The sequence below is a fragment of the Haplochromis burtoni genome, unplaced genomic scaffold (genome assembly GCF_018398535.1).
Source record: "Haplochromis burtoni strain Fernald_Lab_line unplaced genomic scaffold, NCSU_Asbu1 Contig_21, whole genome shotgun sequence".
NCBI lineage: Eukaryota > Metazoa > Chordata > Actinopteri > Cichliformes > Cichlidae > Haplochromis > Haplochromis burtoni.
In genome coordinates this window covers 863,288-881,507 of record NW_024582382.1, presented here as the reverse complement: position 1 = coordinate 881,507, position 18,220 = coordinate 863,288, and the positions used below count along the sequence as shown (strand labels likewise).

At 40.9% G+C, this 18,220-nt stretch overlaps 2 protein-coding genes across 2 annotated transcripts in view; both read left to right on the top strand.

Annotated features, from left to right (window-relative positions):
* Window positions 1-14,531, top strand: part of si:ch211-210g13.5 (inactive phospholipase C-like protein 2) — a 65,978-nt gene extending 51,447 nt beyond the window's left edge. The window contains exons 4-6 of the mRNA XM_005920347.3: window positions 820-895; window positions 9,723-9,832; window positions 12,807-14,531. Coding sequence (XP_005920409.1) covers window positions 820-895; window positions 9,723-9,832; window positions 12,807-13,271 — 651 coding nt within the window. The 3' untranslated portion in view covers window positions 13,272-14,531. The remainder of the gene's footprint in view (window positions 1-819; window positions 896-9,722; window positions 9,833-12,806) is intronic.
* Window positions 14,532-14,658: 127 nt separating this feature from the next.
* Window positions 14,659-17,429, top strand: hcrt (hypocretin (orexin) neuropeptide precursor). The gene is made up of 2 exons (XM_005920350.3): window positions 14,659-15,546; window positions 16,288-17,429. The coding sequence occupies exons 1-2, from the start codon at window positions 15,214-15,216 to the stop codon at window positions 16,651-16,653; spliced, it is 699 nt and encodes a 232-aa protein (XP_005920412.1). The 5' UTR covers window positions 14,659-15,213; the 3' UTR covers window positions 16,654-17,429.
* The last annotated feature ends 791 nt before the right edge of the window (window positions 17,430-18,220 follow it).

Below are 18,220 nucleotides of genomic sequence, written 5' to 3'. Positions count from 1 at the left end.
CCCCCCCCCCCCACCCACCCATTGGCCCTTGACCCCCTAAATGGCCCACTGAACTGAATTTGGTGGTGAAAAATGTTTGTTATGCTAATTTAAGAGCTGTTAAAACTGAACGGTCAATTTTGACTGGGAAGAATCCGATGGATTATAATCGTGTATTTCATTAAGTTATTGTTTAAAAGACAGTTTTGGTTTTTATTCTTTGTCAGATAACTCCATATGTCCAATGTGGACAAAGCCAGCAACACAGTGAATTACTTTAACTGAGGTGACTAGCAAACAGCTTGCTAGCTATCCGACGGCTACCTGCTTCTTTCTGCTGTAAATTTTAATGTGTGTCTTATAAGGACTGATTCACTTTTAGAACCACCTTCAAGTGGCATTTCGAAGAACTGCAGTTTTTGGGGGTTCTTCCAGTGTGGTTTCATTTTTTCAGACCTGGAGGGTGCCGCTTGGGGTTGCGCTCCGTGGATTGGGCTTGTTCTGGCACATCCCTCTGATGCTCGATTGGATTCGGATCTGAAGAATGTCAAAGCTGAATGAATTCCTTGAGCTCTTTTTCATGTTCCTTGCACTGATCCAAGGAACATTGTCCTGTCTCGGAGGGGGGCGGGGGTGTCATGTTGTGTTGGAGATTGCCTTTGCCTTAGTCGAGGGTGGTAATATCCACATGAATGCGAATAATCCAAGGTTTAGATGATCGAGTTTATTCACTCTGTCATTGCTTTTAATGGTGAGGTTGATTTATTTTCTATACTGGGAGGCCCTGGTAGGGAATTAAGGTGTTCTAAAAATTAACTCCATGTCTTCTTTTTATTGTAGCTGATCCAAACCAGCAAAACGCTGATCGAGTCAGCTGATGTGGTCTACTCCAAGCTCACACAAGCACAACGAGCAGGTATGTACCACTGTTTAGTCACTGTTGAAAAATGCTGACCTTTATGCCTTTTCATTAAATATCTAAACAAATTAAAAGAAAGAAGATATGGACGTGTAAATAAGGATTTAAAAAAAAGAGGTTGAGATAAACGGGGTGTTAGCAGCAACATTCCATGACAAAATTTATATTTATAACTGGAAACTTGAGTCAAGTTGATATTTATCCTTCCCGTTGGCTGTTAAAAATGTGTGATATTGTCCTGTTCCTTCCTGTATTCAAAATCTTTCTTCTTATGACACTTAAAAAAATAAGTGTTTCTATGAAGCAAAGCAGGAAACTGCAATCTCTCTGCTACTGTGATGAAAATGACTCCTAATTCAAGGACAAAATTTATGAGAAATGATTTAAATTACCTCTCTTACTGGCACATTTCATTAATTTGTTTAAGACAAATAAGATCCACAAGAAAACAGCCTGTGTTTATTTAAGGAGGGATGGATGTTTTCAGCTTCTCTGCTTTAATCCCAAATGAATCATGTGATTTACGAATGTGCATCCGCGCCCTTTTAAACATATTGTGCATCATGTCCTCCTGCCCAGCAGAATGAGCATAGTGTGTCTACTCCTACAGCATCTGCATCAACATCAACAGCCGTGGCTGCTGTCAATAGAGCAGGCCATCATCAGTGAGTCAGCAGAGTAGTAATCATGTCAGTGGGCAGGTGAAAACAATCATCCAGCCACACAGACAAAGGGCTGCAGGAGAAAGAGGACAGAGAGCATAAACATCCTTTGAGAGGAGGAGAGAAATGAAAAGGTTTGACAAAGTGTGCAGTAACAGAGGGGGAGGGATGGAAAATGGTGAGAAAGGACTGAATTAACAAAGCATTTTATCGGTGCAGTCTTTTAAAAGGGCTGCTTGATGCAAGAGGTCCAGTGTTTTAGGAGAGAGGATAAAATTGGCCATAATAAGATCATTAAGGGAGAAATGGCTTAAAATCAAGAAATCCTGTGGCTTGTCTTCTCGAGCCTCCTTTAAATTCAGCGCTAATTCTTCCTCATTTGCCTTGCTGCTTTGCTATGCAGCAGTGCCTCTGCTGAAGAGCTCATCGAAAAAGAGCTCAGTTTGAATAGTGACATCTTCATTTTTCATGTTAAGACATTTTATGGCTACAGGAAACCGAAAGACATGATTGAAACTAATGAACATGAATAATAAACTAATGAACCTGCAGATTTGGCTCCGTTATAGACCTGGTGTGAACTTGAAAATGTGTATTTTATTTTACATTTTATGTGTGAAAACTGGGGTTGGCTAATTGGCTCATGTCAACCCAATATCTTGAGGCCATTAAGTCCACTTTAAGGCTGCTTTACTCCCCGGTGTCACTCAGAGGCAGACATATGCTTAACACCCCTGACCACAGCAAGCCAAGCTGATATTTGTGCAGCGCAGTTACACAGTGAAGTAGGCTAAACCCTGGAGCTTCAATCATAGAGATGCCCTCCCGCTCCAAGGTTCCCCAGTGCAGAGCTAGAAGCATCTTCAAAGGCGATGACAGGAGAGTTAAGCAAAGCTTAAGCCTCACACAGCCACAGCCTCAATCACATCAGTGTCCGCTAAAAATCAGAGGTTTCAGCTTTGTGTGCTGCTGCAGACACATGAAAATGTTTTAAACAGAACAGTAATAAATGAACCGTGTTGTGTTTTGTAGATTAAATGTATGCTTCTCTGACATAACTGAAATAACATTCAAAGGGGCTCATCAAAAGCCTTCCAATGCAAATGAAATGCAAATATTAAAGTTTTTCTAAATGTAAGTTAAAAGAAACATACAAGGACACAAAAGGTAGGAGCAGCAGCCTTGAGGGGCCTCAGCTGCATGCCAAACACAGCATTTTTCCTATTACTCACTCTAATTCCCTCTGCCCCAAGCACTCACACACAAGCCTTCGTCCAAACCATGCAGTTCTCAAATATACATCTCCTCCGTGTGTATGCGTATCCATACTTTCAGGCCTTGTAGCTTTGATGGCAGTAAATGAGGCAGAAAAATAAAAACACGTTGGCCAAAGAGCAATCGTTTTCAGTGACACAGTATAACATTACAGCAGGCAGCAAAACAAACACTTTCCCCAACAGAGTTTAGAAAATTTAACTTACTTGGCTTTTTATGGATAAAGTTACCTATTGCCTAAAATGAAAATTGGAAAATGGGAATTATAAGCTTTAAATCTAATCTTGTTGACTTAAGTGAATATAAAGGCAAGTTAGCCTTTATTAAGTCATTTCAGCTTAGAATAAACAGAGCAGAGTGAACCTAACACCAGTATTTGATACTATACTTGTTTAGTTTTTGCAGCTTCACTTGCTGCATTGCCATAATAATTGGCTTAATATTGTAAGGTTGCTCCCTGTGCAGCAACACATGTAATCACATTTGGTATAAAGAACAAAAATACACATTTGTATTTGTGTCAGAACATTCTTGAGGACACACTATGACACCACCAGCCTGAACTGTCAATACAACGCAGGATCTTTGCTTTCAAGTTGTTTGTGCCAGATTCTGACCCTACCATTGGAATGTCACGGCGGTATTAGAGACTCATCGGACCAGGCAACGTTTTTTTTCCAGTTTCCTGTTGTCCAGTTTTGATGAGCCTGTGTGACTTATAGCCTCAATTTCCTGTTCTTAGCTGACAAAAGTGGCACCTGATGTGGTTTTCTGCTGCTGTAGCCCATCTGTTGCCTTGCTATGAGCTCAAAGCAGTCTGGCTATTCTCCTCTGACCTCTAGCATCAGCAAGCATTATGGTCTAGAAAAGTTGGATACTGGATTCTTTTGGACCGTTCCTTGTAAAGCTCATGGATGGTTATGTGGAAAATCCTAGTAGATCCAGGTTTCTGAAATAACTAAAACTAGTCTGTCAGGCACCAACAACCCACTTTCAAAGTCACTTAACTCACCTGCGTAAACTTCAGCAAGCTGTTGTACAATCTCTGTCTGACTTAATGCATAGAGTTGTGCCATGTAATTGACTTATTGGATATTTGCATTAATGAGCAGTTGAACAGGCACTTCTAATAAAGGGGACACTGAGTGTATGTATATGTACAGATGCATAAGCAGTATTGGTGGTCCAGGTGGTTCCTTAAATTTAAAATCTGCTGTTGGCAGAACAGCAGATGCAAATCTTACTTCTCTTGTCTAACCCTCTACCAGCAGATGAACATGGAAACAAACCCCAACATTTTGCTTCATGCACAAAGGTCACCTGCTTAATCACATGCTAATTTGGACTTTTTATTTCTTTATACTACTAACCAGACTAATGACTAATGATCAGTGATCACAAACCTGACCGCAGGCTTTTAGTTCCCTGTTGGAGCACTTAAAATTCAATATACTCTAAGGTTATTGTGGATTATTTTACTGTAACATATAAAAGACGCTGCTTCATCTTTAAGTGTTCAGATGTTTAGTTTAACATAAATATGAAACTAACGCAAAGCAAAACATACTGAGCTGCTTGTTGTGAAACTTCTCTAAAATGACAGAATATATGTTGGTGGACAAATAAAATTCTAGACAGACTTTCTGCAGTAATGCTACAGTGTCACTGTCCTTAAATAGACTTTCCCCCTGTTTTTATCATGTTCTTAACCTGTGTCTCAGCTCATTAAAGTGATTTCTTACCCCTGGAGAAAAGAAACGCCATGCATTGCACTGGGTTTGACTCGACTCCCCCACCAAAACTCAGCATCATTCTGATGGCTTGGAAAGCATGAATTTACCTATCTTGATAGATTGACAAGTACTGAATGCATCCTTCAGAAGCCATTTCATCAACCATATGATTATGTACATACTGACAATGACAGTAGCATCAGCCTGAACATAGAGAGTCAGTGAGAGGCATGTGAAGCGTGAAATGATGGATTTGCATGGAATAGAAGGTTTTGTCCTCACGATCAATCCAGAAGTCGAAGTTATAATTTTGTTATAATGGCTGTGTGAGAAGCAGAAAAGGTGCTAATGGACGACAGGCTGTCAGTATCCAAAAGAGAATGTGGAGTATGTTCGCTTCATGTAAGCACATGCACTCATTAATTTTAGGACCTGTGATTGAACCTGACACTTTTGCCCTAGACATTAAAATTGTTCTCTGCTCATCAGCTAAATGCTGTTGTGACAAAGCCATAATCACACCAATGGCCACGATCTGAATGAGAGGCTCAAACTATCCTTTTACATCCTAACCTGCCCACTGGCACATTCCTCATTTTAAGAGTAGGAAGTTAAAAATGGATAGTTTGGGGTTGCTGTGGTTTTTAAGTCTCAGCAGCACCGCCTCCTTCCTTCCTGTGCACAGTTTTTCCCAGTTATTATTGCAGCTAATCAGTTCAATTTGGGCAGTGAAGCTGACGTGTTGATGAGGATGGAGAGGTGTTAGATAATTCCCCTTGGGCACTATTGATGGCTCACTATCACACACATAATGTGGGACCAGGAAAACAGCTGGGATGCACACTCTGGCACCTCCAGATGCTACCACTGTGTTTTTGTGCACATTGTGTACACTGGCTTATTTGTCTGCATGCATATCTAATCTGTGTGTGGGTTTCCAGTCATTCTCCCCACTAGCCTCTGCTTCACCAGCTTATTTTACGATTTGTTCCAGCAGTGTTTCTTAAAAATGTAATGCATAAGCTTTGTTGTATTCAGAATTCATTTAGATGTGTATGTGTCGTGGTGTACTAGTTCGTCAGTGCACCGATTTACTCACATCGCAAAGAACAGAGCATTCATTTTCAGATGCAAATGTGGCATGACTGTACCTTTGTATGAAGGTGATATACTTGGTGATCAGATGATATAAATACTTAAATACACACATCCTGGTCGTAGGAGAAAGATTCTAAGCAGAGATGCCTAGACCTCCCTCTTCTTGGCCACATCCTTTAACCCTTCTTTCGGGACACCAAAGTGTTCCTAAGCCACCTGAGAGATATAATGTCTCCAGCATGTTGTGGGTTTCCCCCCGGTCTTCATCCCATTGGGACATGCCCAAAACACCTGACCTAAGAAGCGCCCAGAAGAATGTGGAGAAGTACACACTCTGAGCCCCTCCCCAATGAGAGATAAGCTGAGCACCTTATCCTGTCTCTAAGGCTGAGCCCACACATCCAGGCATTCAGAGGAAAGTCATTTCTGTCACTTATATCCACGATCTCATTATTTCGTTCACTACCCACAGCCTGTGGCCATAGGTGAGCGTAGGTGGACCAGTAAATCAACAGCTTCGCTTTCCCGCTTTGCTCTCTCTTCACCACAACATACCAGTACAGCATCTGCATTGCTGCAGATGTTGCAAGAGTATGTCTGTCAATCTCCTTTTCTGCTCTCCCCTCACTCATTAACAAGACCCTGAAATACTCCGACTTAAAATCAAAGGTGCTGATTCTCATTTCTCACACTCCCCGGTGCAAGCTGGAGGTCATGACTCAGTAAAGCTAACAGAACCACACCTGCAAAAAGAAGAGGAAAGATTGGGAGACCACCAATACTGACATCATCTACCCCTTAGCTGTGTCTAGAAATTCTGTTCATAAAAGATTTTAACAGAATTGGTGCCAAAGGGCAGCCCAGTGAACTCAGTACTCACAGGGAATGAGTCTGACTTGTTGCCTCAGAGCGAATCAAGCTCTCAATGCAGTTGGACAGAAACCAAATGGGCCGAAGCGTAAGCAGTCCTGAAGCATGCCTCACATTATACTTTGAGAAATGCAGTCGAGTACTTTCTCCAAATTTCCAAAAACTATGTAGACTCGTTGAGCAAACTTGAATGCATTGTTCTTCCTGGATCCAAAGTTCAACTAACAGATGAACTCTCCTCTCTGGTAACCTGGCATAGACCTTCCCCAGGTGTCATGGATTGGCCGTGTGGAAGCAAGGGTGGAGCCTCATGCAGGACTCTGGGGAAATGGGAATAACTCCAAAAAACTGCTTTAATGCTGTCAGGCAAAGAGTAAACAAAAGCCAAAAATGTATGCAGAAAAAAGCCAGGAATTCCAAATACCAGAAACCATGGAGCAAGGGAACACACAGCAGTGAGGGACAATATGACAAAGGACAAGGAGAGACAGAGACAACATATACTCACAAGTTAATGAGGGAGAAGTAGCACGTGACAACACAGCTGAGGATAACGTAACATAATAACTCAAAAGGAAGTAAAACTAAACACCAAGCACAAAAGACAAAGTAGCAAAACACAAAGACTAAACAAGACACAGAAACACAAGGGAGGCAGGAACTCAAGGATTTAAATATAAACCAAAGTATAACCATGAACAGAACTAGAAGTGAAAATGAAGCCAGATAAAATCATTGCAAAGCAACTGGGAAATGCAAAAACTCAGAACAAGTGATTCTCAAAACCAATAGAACAGTAATTTATAGAAAACTCAGAACCCAGGGACTCTGAGAAATGGAGGCTGAGGATTGAAGTTAGAGCACACCCTCCTGCCCCCCTTCTTGAAAAGGGGGCACCAGCTGTATTTCTCAGCACCTCTATGTATTCCACGTCTGGTAGCGAGGTGTTCAGGCATCTGTCTTGAATATAGTCATGCATCATGCCATATTAAGGCAGGTCCAGGAACAGGTGCAAGCTTACTGTATGAGTTAAAGATCCGCTGCCTCTCTGCCAGCCCTACCATGTGTATTTATTGATGTTCTCTTTCTTGCAAAGGTTTTCGCTATGATGAACCACTATTTTAGTCAGCACTGTGTATTTTATTGCCAATAGAAAAGATAAAGAACTCTCCCTCAATTTATCTTCCTTGGATTTAACCAGTTTTTCTCCCAGCTCATCAGCAGCTGGAATATCCCACGTTCTGCTTCATGGCATTATGTTTGGGCTTTGCAGTGTGTATGAATAGAGATAAATTAATGAAACACTGAGCTGACTGTTATGCATTCCCCACTCAGAGCATTTCCTGTCTTTTTATTCATTATTTCTTTTCATCAGATCCTGTTTGAAGGTTCTGTTTGATTTTATTATTTACTTACCTTTCTGTCTCTCTGCCTGAAGCCACTGTATGTTTTTGAAACAGAAGAGGTGCTGCTGCAGTACTCATTACAAAGGCAAAAACCCTCTCTGCTTTTACTCTACCAAGGTGTGTGTGTGTGTGTGTGTGATATGTTTGCATTTGTTTGGCTACTCAGAAGAGATATATTATTCCCTAAGTCCTCCTTAGGACCCGACTCTCCCTGTCTCGTTCTCTCAACGTAAAATTCAATCTCTTCAGAGTGTGCTACAGGGCCACATTTTTATTAGCTCAAATTTCACATAGTTTAAGTGACACTAAGGAACAGCAACGTCGAGGCTGTTAGGGGAAGGGAAAGCTTCATAATGCCAAATTAAATGCTTCAAGAGCTGTATTGCGTCCTCTAGCTAATTTGCTAAATTCATGACTTACTCTGCTCCCTGCCATCCTAATTTCTTGCGTCCTGTGAACACAAACTTCCTTGGCTCTTCTCTGAGCCCATTAACTACAACAGATTACGAGATCAAATCAGTCCTAATCCCTGTTAGCAGAACTTTCAGGCTCTGAAACAGATATTCTGCATTGGTTGTACATCACCAGTGTTTGGAAATGATAGCACATTAGTTATTTTTGGTATGGTTCACCCTGGTTTGCCCTGAAAACTGGTAATTTTGTTTTTATTCTATTTATTTATTTTTTATCTTGACTTCATAAAGTCAACATAGTCTCATTTTTCTTCTTACTTATCTACTTAACTGTGTTTTCCAAAATGAGAGGCCTCTATATCCCTTTGCATGTTTCTGTGCTTCAAGGATGCACTCTGAACATGACAACACAAACAGTTTGTCAAATGGGGAACAATGTAGCTACATTACAAAACCAAGACGACATCTCATACTTTCCTAGCACAAATTTTGGGTGTTTTTTTGAATATTAAAACAAAACAAAAAAAACCCTAACAAAACAGTGGATATTATACGGCTCTGATACTTGCTGACAGTACAGTAAGTCTCTTACTCTCCACCAGTTCAACTAAAGAATGTTCCTGAAAAAAGGTTTCTTGCAGTACCTGCCACCTGGAAATGTTCAAAGACTAAAGAAGGAATGCCTTGAGGTGACGGGCTTCTTGTGAATTGTAGTGTATTATGTTTCATCATTGTTTTTGCAGTAAATTGAAGCTGGAGAACCATAAGGTCAGTTGTCAGGGACAGACTGACAAGCAGGCTGAGCCTTAGGTTTAGGAGGAGTTTGCTCTTAAAGCCCAGGGGATTAGTTACGGTCTGCCTGGGCTAAATGAAGCAGGAAGCACTGATAGATTAATTAGAGTTTAGCCTGCTTCATATGACCTCTGTTTAGACAGCCATAGCAACCCAACACATTGCATGCTAAAATCCAACTGTAACGCTCCAACTTGGTTGTGGGTAGAAGAACAAACTATAAAATGTACTAAAAGATGGTTATATTACAGTATGTCATTGCATTTTTTAATGTCTGTGAAGTTATATGCATAACAGATCTGGACTAATATGCATTAATGCATTTATGGCAGTTTTGTACACTGCAAGACACTTTACCTAAAACTTCTCAGCAGGCATATTTTGTTTCATGGTGTTTTTTGCAAAATTGCAAAATGTAGTTATTTTCCTTGGTCTGCATGCATGAGGATATTTACTCTATTAAGAAATTTCTTCTACTAAAAATATGCCTAAAAGTGTTTTTTGCATGGTATTTTTTTGGCTTTAATATGATTTGCTTTTATTTACATGGCACGCCTGCCTGTGTCTTTGTCCAGGTTTGGACTTCCACGAAGACCTGCATCGCATTGGAGCAAAGGAGGGTCTGAAAGGACGTAAACTGCAGAAGGCTATGGAGAGCTACGCTTGGAACATCACTGTGCTGAAGGTTAGTGAACCCCTCCTACAACACAGCAACAAGCCTAATAATTAATCTAAACCCCCCATTTGTATAAAGTACAACTATTAAAACTGATTAATGTGCATTTGAGATTACTATGGGGACTGTACCCAACTGGACAAGCAATCTGAGACCATGTTGCTGAGATTAAATAACATAATGTCTTAAGAAAGCTCACTGGGCTAATTGTATTTCCCTCTTCTCTAATCCCTAAACCTCTTAATTAATTACTGTTGAGTCCAAGTACCATTTTATTTATTTGGTCGTGTAACTATCTTGACAAGACATGATAGGATTGTTCGCGCTTGTTTGTAGACACACATATGCTGCTCTGTTATTCCTCATAAGGAGACACTGGATCCCCTAGACATGCCTTGATGATGATGCATTCTTGTCTTTGCCTGCCCCTTGACACAGGAGATAAGGCTGCTCAATGCTCTCATCTCATTTCCTCTACGACTGCTGCCGGTAATAGCAACGCTAAAATAACGCCACATGCTAAGTACAGACAGAGTGGCTTGAGCATTAGGATAGATACATGTCTTCTCCTTTTCATGCCAGTCTTGCCAGATGGAAAACAACAAAAAGGGGGTTGCATTGCTGCTAGGGTTAAAATGATGTCCTCCACCCATCTATGGTGCAATTTATGCCCTTGCTGTTTAGGTAGACCAGCTGTCCAGAATCTATCTCAGTACTAATCACATTCACACACCTTATTTTTCCGATCGTCGTCTCCCCCCCCAATTTCGTCTGTTCTCCTGTGATGAGCCACCCTTTCAATAACAAGGTGGCACCCACATAACTCCGTCTTGTCCTCTTCCCATTCTTCAGTTGTAATCTGTGTCTCATAGTGAACATTTGGTGAGAGCTTGGTGCTTGTTTGCCAAGGCTGGCAGCCGTACCCAGTTATTATTTCACCTGTCAGCCTCTCCAGATTCTCAGCAGGCCAGGAAGTACTCGCTGGTTGTTAGAGATGGAAGTGTGGGATGCTGGGAGGAAAGCCGAGGGAAGAGCCATGTCCTATCTGTTTGTCAGTGTTCGTCTCTAGCTCCCTCTCCAACCTTACTTTGACAGTTTCTGTCAGTTCGGGGCTGTCACGGTGAATGAGGGTATTTGCCCATTTCTGCCACTTATTGTTCCAGTTAGTCAAGAGAAAAGAAAAATCAAAGAGACAGAAAGAGATCCTTTGAAGCAAATGTCAGCCATATTGCTGTCCTTTATAGAAGAATAACAGGGTTTGAAAAAAGACGTGTCTCCCAAATCGTTCACGTTTTGTACTTTCTAGTGTTATAATCTGTTTTCTTGGGCAGTTACATATAATTAAATAACCTCCTCTTAAATTCACTCAGATTTTGGCCTCTTCAGTGTTTTCTGTGGTAAGCCAATGTAACTCTAACCCTTTTATATGTGATTAAATCAAATTCTGGTAGATGTCTTGTTTTAATATAAGAACTGACTCAATCTATATGTCCCAATGATGCTTATACTCTGCTGTCTTTTCTAACTCCCCGTGAATGTCTATAAATGTAAAATAATACCTAGAGGCAGGTTATCGACTACTCGATTTCTCTCAGAGGAGTGGTCCGTTTCTGATAAACAAAAAGGACACGGGTCTAGAATTTAATGAGGATATAGTTGTGGGATTTAGTAGCTGTCCTTACATCAGCTTAGCCTCCTGCGGACAACGTTAGGCCAGCTGTAGGGGTGAATGCATGCAAAGACAAGTGTAGCCGTTATTTGACTCAGACAGCACAGGATAAGCTTCTTGCCATCTTATTTTATGCCTGGTGAGTCATGACTTACATAATTTCTTTTTTTCCCCCTCCTTCTTTTTTTATTCCAAACATATGACATGCTCATACTCCGGGTTTGCGTGCTGTATTGGTTGAGCTAAAATGCCACTTGCAGTGTATTAACATCACCAACGGGTAGATCGCAGGCCATCGTCTGCAGAGCATCACCTTTAGTCTTACCCCAGTATGTCATACCGCTGTACCTGTCTTGTGGCACTAAGAACTTTATCCCTTTCGCCGTTTATATTTTAGTCTGGTCCACAACAGGTCAGACTGTATCTCTTCACAAGGAGGTTAGCCCAGAAAGCTGTCGCAGCACGTCAGACAGACCGAAGTTCAGTGCGAGGGAGGTAAAATATGCAGATAAATGCAGATAAAAGGAAAATTGCTTTCAACTTTCTTGTGAGCAGATGTTGAAGTGGACATGCTGGAGGAATCTGGCGAGAGTAAACCCTGAGGGGAAGAGTCAAGAATTAGATTGTTCAAGTGGAGGGAGTTTGTCGAAGCGTGTGGTCTTTCTCCCTTTTTTTTCATCTCCTTTGGACAGTTCTAATAATATAAGCACCTCTTACACACAGAAATAACTGCCTGTGGAGAAAACTCCACCACATTTCCACATGGCAGAGACAGCTAGCTTAAGGGAGGGAGGCAGCCATGGCAGTGGCCCAGATTGACTTGACAGTGCCGTAGCGCAGGATGCCTGCCCTGACCACTTCCTCCACATATGGCAGGGTTTCATCTCTGGGGTGTTCAAATAAAGAGCAGAAATGTAGTATAACATTGCCACCATATGCCAGCAGTACTTACAAGCTGAGAGGAACAGTACAAAGGGCTGGCAAGAAACCAAAGCCCTTTGTTCATTGGCTTCATACTGCCCCCTTCTGCATCTTTTTGAGTAATACATTAACAATAAGCAATAATATAAGCACCTTTACTTTCTTCTCACTAAAAAGTCATGCAGATAATGGTCATTTAGAGATTAAAATCTATTTTCTAAAAAAAAACAAAAAAAAGAGGGATAAAAGAAAATTGCATTGATGGTGTTATTTAAAATAGACTTAGTATAAGTAGCCTTTAGGGAATGCTGTTTGAATGCATTTAAATTTTATATAGTTGAGTGATATTAACAAATGTTTCTTTCTGCTTCTTCTTCTGTGTCTAATTCTTAGGGCCAGGCTGACCTGCTAAAGCACGCAAAGAGTGAGGCACTGGACACTCTGCGTCAGATCCACTGTGCAGCTCAGTCATGTGGCCTCAGTAAAAATGGAGCAGCTTCCCCACAGCTTCAGCACCATCCTCACCACCAGCCGCAGCAGACACAGCAGCAGCCTCAGGCCAAGACCCACCCAGCGCCTCCACTGCTGTGCCAACCCCAAAATCAGCTCCAGTCTCAGACCGCACCTCAGGCTTATCTGCACCCGCATCCCCAGCAATATCCCCAGCTGCATCCCCAGCTATCGGCTCCTCCTCTGGCCCCACCTGTTCCAAAACCACCTGCCTACCCTCAACCGCCACCGCTACCCCAGCACCAGTTTCAATTCCAAAACCAGCAGCAGGGGGCAGCAGTACCTCTCGACACCATCCCCGAGAAAGAAAAAGAGACTGTCAGTGACAGTCCTGCGGGATCCTGCTGACCCGCTGCCTGTGCCCACAGAGAATCCGTCCCAAAGAGAGACAGTGAGATAGAGAAGCAGAAAGGTGTAGAAAGAAAGCAAGAGGTCAGTAAAGAAAGAGAGATGGAGGAAGTTGCTGAGAAGTTGAAAGAGATGATGAGGAGGAGGAAGCCTCGTCGTGTTAGAAGCGAGACGCAAGTTTGAGAGGTGATTTGAGTTGGCCAGAGATATGAAAGAGAAGCGAGATACTACACTTCAGCTAGAAGTGAAAAACAGAAGGATAACAGCTGAAAACATCAGTGAGTTACATACCCCTGTCTCTCTCTGGGCACTGCTATTTTCAAGCCCCTCCACGATGTACTCTAGCTCTGTGGGTACAGGCTTTACCTCACTTTGGCATTTAATGCCACAAATTTGCCTTTTTATTTTCAGAGACACCTTGGCATGTCTTCGAGTGTTTATTTCTTCACATTCACACTTTCCCTCCCACAACTAAGACATACAGGAAACCCTCACTTATTCTGATGATGAAGAGGAGGCCATTTTAATTTTAGTGGCACAAAGTAGAGCAGCTCTACTAGTCTGTAGGGGTCACAAATGGCCATTTCAGCACAAAATAAGCAGCTGTAGTGCTAAAATAGAAAACAAAATCACCCTGATGTATTATTGCTGGTGTCAGTCTTCATCAGGCCCCTCAGATCTCTAGTGTCAATTCTCTTAGGGTTTAAGTTCTCCGGCATTCTTATACACTCCTCACACAATCTTTTTGTCTCCTTCCTAGGGGCTATGTATATGATGTTATGTGAGTTGATGTCCTGGTCCCTAGGATGGAGCACGTCCTTAAGTGGCGGAGTTCACCAGTCAGTCACAACTGGAATATTTGACCCCTCCCGTTAGAGGTCAAAGATCATCAGGAACATGATACTGCTGTCTATAAGAATAAAGTGACTATAGATGTAAAATGTATGCAAAGTGTAAGAAGGGAACATATATTGCTATAATAATTCTGAGACATTCATGATTGATATTATTATAACTGTTGTTAGTTTTATTGATATCCTAAGTATTTTTTAACATTACTTCCACATACACAGTGATTTGACACCTGTTGTTCTGTGGTGCAGATCAAGCCAACCAGTGCATGTGGGATTGGAATGAAAGGTTTGGGGGTTAGCACCACAACACAACAGTCAAACAGTAACCTGACGTGTTTCACTTCAAAGTGAGTGTGGATTCTGTAAGAGATCTCTTAAGTGGCCCATTAAAACTGGCTTCATTGTTTCTCCTGTCTCCTCTTGTTCATTACTATTTAATAATCATTCAAGTAGCGATATGAACCGGGATAAATGGATGTTCTTTGCAATTTTATTTCGATTTTTAAACTGATAAACTGATATAAGGTTTTTACTGTGCAGGGTTCACACACGGTGCCACTGCTTTTATTTTTTTAAAGAGACCTAGCCATTTGAAAGCAACAATCAATATAGCTTTACAAAAGTGCACTGTAATGCATAGTCAATTCTCAATCGATCTTAAATGATTGCCTTATTACTAAAATAGATTTAAGCCATTTAGTTTATCATGAATGAGATAGCACTGCTTCCTGTTGTCCATAAGATGGCAACAAACATTAAGTAAATGGTTGTGAGGATAAAAACAACTTTGTTATCTTGTTATTTTTACTGCAAATTTTACCCGATTTGTAAAGCAGATCATTTGTGCACAGATGTGTCTGACATGCCTGACACCCTACCGGAAGTCTTTTTCTAGGTCTTTTCTTGTGAAGTGCTTTCACTATGAGAGAGTAAAGTCCATGCATCCTCATTAGCATAGACTTTGAATGAACTTGTCATTAGAGCAGAGAAAGGGCAGCCGTTTTTAAAAAATATATATATATATTTTTGCTAATAGACTTCAGCCCCTCACCAGTCATTGTAATGGTATGTCTTAATAAACCTTTAGCATGCAGCCACAAAAACATACCTGCAGTGCATCAAAGGTCCACTCAGGCGTCTTGGAGATGACCTGGGATAGGCCGCTAATTAATGGCAGAGAGCTTTACAGCAAACTTCAAATGAGCAAAGACCAAAAAAAGAGAGAGAATCAGTGGTTTTGTGCTACGTTTGTCACTGGTCCAAATGACGTCCAGAGGACTGATGGGATGGATGGCACAGGACAATATAAAAGACACTCATTCTACCCCTGGGACCAGATGACTTCCCTTCAGACAACAGAGCAGATGTTGTGGTTCCCCACCAAGTTCCAACAAGCTGCTGGGATGGAAATGAATAACAAGGTAAGAAGACAGCTTCCTTTTTGTTTTGTTTGTTTGTTGAGCATTTGTCATGGTTTTACTTTGCTGATTTGTTTTGTTTGTTCTTTTTAATTGCTTTTTCTACATTAGCATCCTTTTGTGCTGCTAAGGGTATAAGCAGCCTACTGAAAAACAATTTGGGATATTTGGTATCAGTTATTCAATTCTCAAGTGTAGTGGAGGAATACATTTAATGCATTTTCCTATAAATATTTAACTGACCATTTCCTACTGAATGTGGTTTTATCATGTCACCAAGCTCCTATGATAAATACATATGTACATTTATTATACAGCATCTTCTCTTCTGTAACCCTGGAGTGAGGGAATAAAAATAAATAGAAGAATAGAAATAATTTCCCTATGATATACGAGAAATAACTAATTATGCCTGGCTATATACATATATGTTCAGGCTTATAAACTTTATCATTAAATGTGGGCTGTTTGTATTGTACGTAATGCAATGTTGGTTAAAATTTAAGCTTACCAACATGTTGCATGGGCATGTTGATACTGACTGACTAGTGCTTTAGGCTTATTATCATTGTTTATAATAGATTTCAGTATTATTTTATTATAAATTCAGGGATTTATATTTATTATGCATTGGAATTTATCCATTCAATTTCATATTAATTCACATTTACATGCACTTCATGCATTTTCGGTTATTTAATCATACCTCTTTAATCCTAAAAATCATATTTTTAATCTGACCAGAAAGCCATGGTATTGGTCTTGCTGCTGCTACTGTCTCAGCTGGCCTGTGACGCTCACAGTGAGCCTGAGTGCTGCAGAGAACCGTCTCGTCCCTGCCGCCTTTATGTGTTGCTGTGTCGCTCAGGCAACAAGGGATCGGGTGGAGCCCTCACGGATGATGCGGCCGCTGGGATCCTCACTCTGGGCAAACGAAAAGAGGACGAGTATCGCTTTCAGAGCCGACTCCAACAGCTCCTACAAGGCTCCAGGAACCAAGCAGCAGGGATTCTGACAATGGGGAAGAGAACCAGAGAGAGAGCTGGGGAGCAGTACATGGACTGGATGGCTCAATCTGGAACGACCATTATGACACCCCTGCCTGTTTGAAACAGAGTAAAACTAGGGACGCTGTTTAAATGAAAAAAGTCACATCTTCCACCAAATGTATATTTTTTTTTCCTCAGAAATAATGTGAATTTGAATGTGATCTCCAAATTTTAGGAAAAATGTTCTATATTGTACATATATGTAAAAGGGTCTGTGATCTAATAAAAAAGAATCAAAGCTGATCAACTGTTAACTTTCATGACTATATACAAAGGTGACAAACACTCAGTTTTATTTTCTGGAATAAGTTAAGCATTTGATAGACATCACATACAGTAATGATCATTTCTTGGGTGATGGGAGGAATATGGGATAAAAAGCACACTATGGAAGACACCCAGAGATTTAAAATAGATAATCAAGATTTATCCACGTGAAAATCACTGATGAATGCCTGAATCCAGCCAAAAAATAAAAACAACCTTCGTGTTAGTCTATAAGCACAATCCATCAGCCACACCCAAGGTAAATAGTAACCAGCCACCAGTGCATGTAGGGTGCTTCAGGTTTCTTAAATTTAATTTTGCTTCATCTAAGTGTAGTATGGTGAAAAGATATGATCCCTGTAGCTATAGGGAGAATAAAACATAAAGCACAAACTGTTTTTTTAACTGCTTCCTTACCAGGTATTAAAGGCATAGACTTCCAAGGTAGTCTGCCGATTTGAAATACTGGAACAGACACATGCCTCCCTGTAATGCTCGCAATCATTGCAAGGCACCTGACTCAAACTCAGTCCGGCTGGTGGCTTTTTAAAGAATTTTTTATATCTGCCAAACTGACACAGATGCATATAAATCTCAAATCTGTCCAACAGAAAGTACCTCTGATTAAAACAAACAAAAACAAAACTGTTTGTAATTAAAAATAGAAATTTTCATGGGTATGAATATATATGCGTAACTAATATAGTGGATTTGTGTGCACAACAGCTTTATGCAACCATATGGAGTCGAGAGGAAATGCTAATAAGTGACGATGAAACATAAAGAACCAGTGAAATCTGCTATTTCGAGGTCAGTTTGTGTGTATAGGTTTTTACTGCATCTTCTACAGCAGCTATCTGCGTGGGTGTTTGTTGATGCATGGGGAGTAAAGAAAATGTGAAATCGAGGTGGTGATACAGACAGCAGCCTGTTAGATTCTTCAAGCACATCAACAAAAAGCCTAGCAGCAAATTGACTGTTATTACACTGAGCAAAAACAGGAATCGCTTGATGCTGTGCTTTATTCAACTTGACCTCTACCCTCATGTGTCAAAAGAAGGGATGATAAAAACACAGAATCTTTCCAGAGATGCCAAAGAAGATAATCAGTTGCTTTCTTCCACAGCAAACAAAACGTGCACACACGCCTCCCTTTCTGTGTTATTAACGCGGGATGCAGCTGTACCTCAGAAAAATGATTGGTAATTTAAGTGAGAAGTCTAAGCAACAGAAAATCCTCTTCTGCCACCCATTGTGGAGTTTCACAAAAGATAGAGGTGAGAGCGTCAGAAAGCAAGAGATGGAAGAAAAAGGAAAGTTATTTCTAATAACTTCTCTGGGGAGAAGGCAAGGTTTTATGT

Excerpts from the sequence above, each read along its gene's own strand:
- hcrt (XM_005920350.3), top strand. The coding sequence starts at position 15,214 with ATGCAGCCACAAAAACATACCTGCAGTGCATCAAAGGTCCACTCAGGC. Across the intron at positions 15,547-16,287 it reads GGATGGAAATGAATAACAAG|AAAGCCATGGTATTGGTCTT; the intron begins GTAAGAAGACAG and ends TAATCTGACCAG.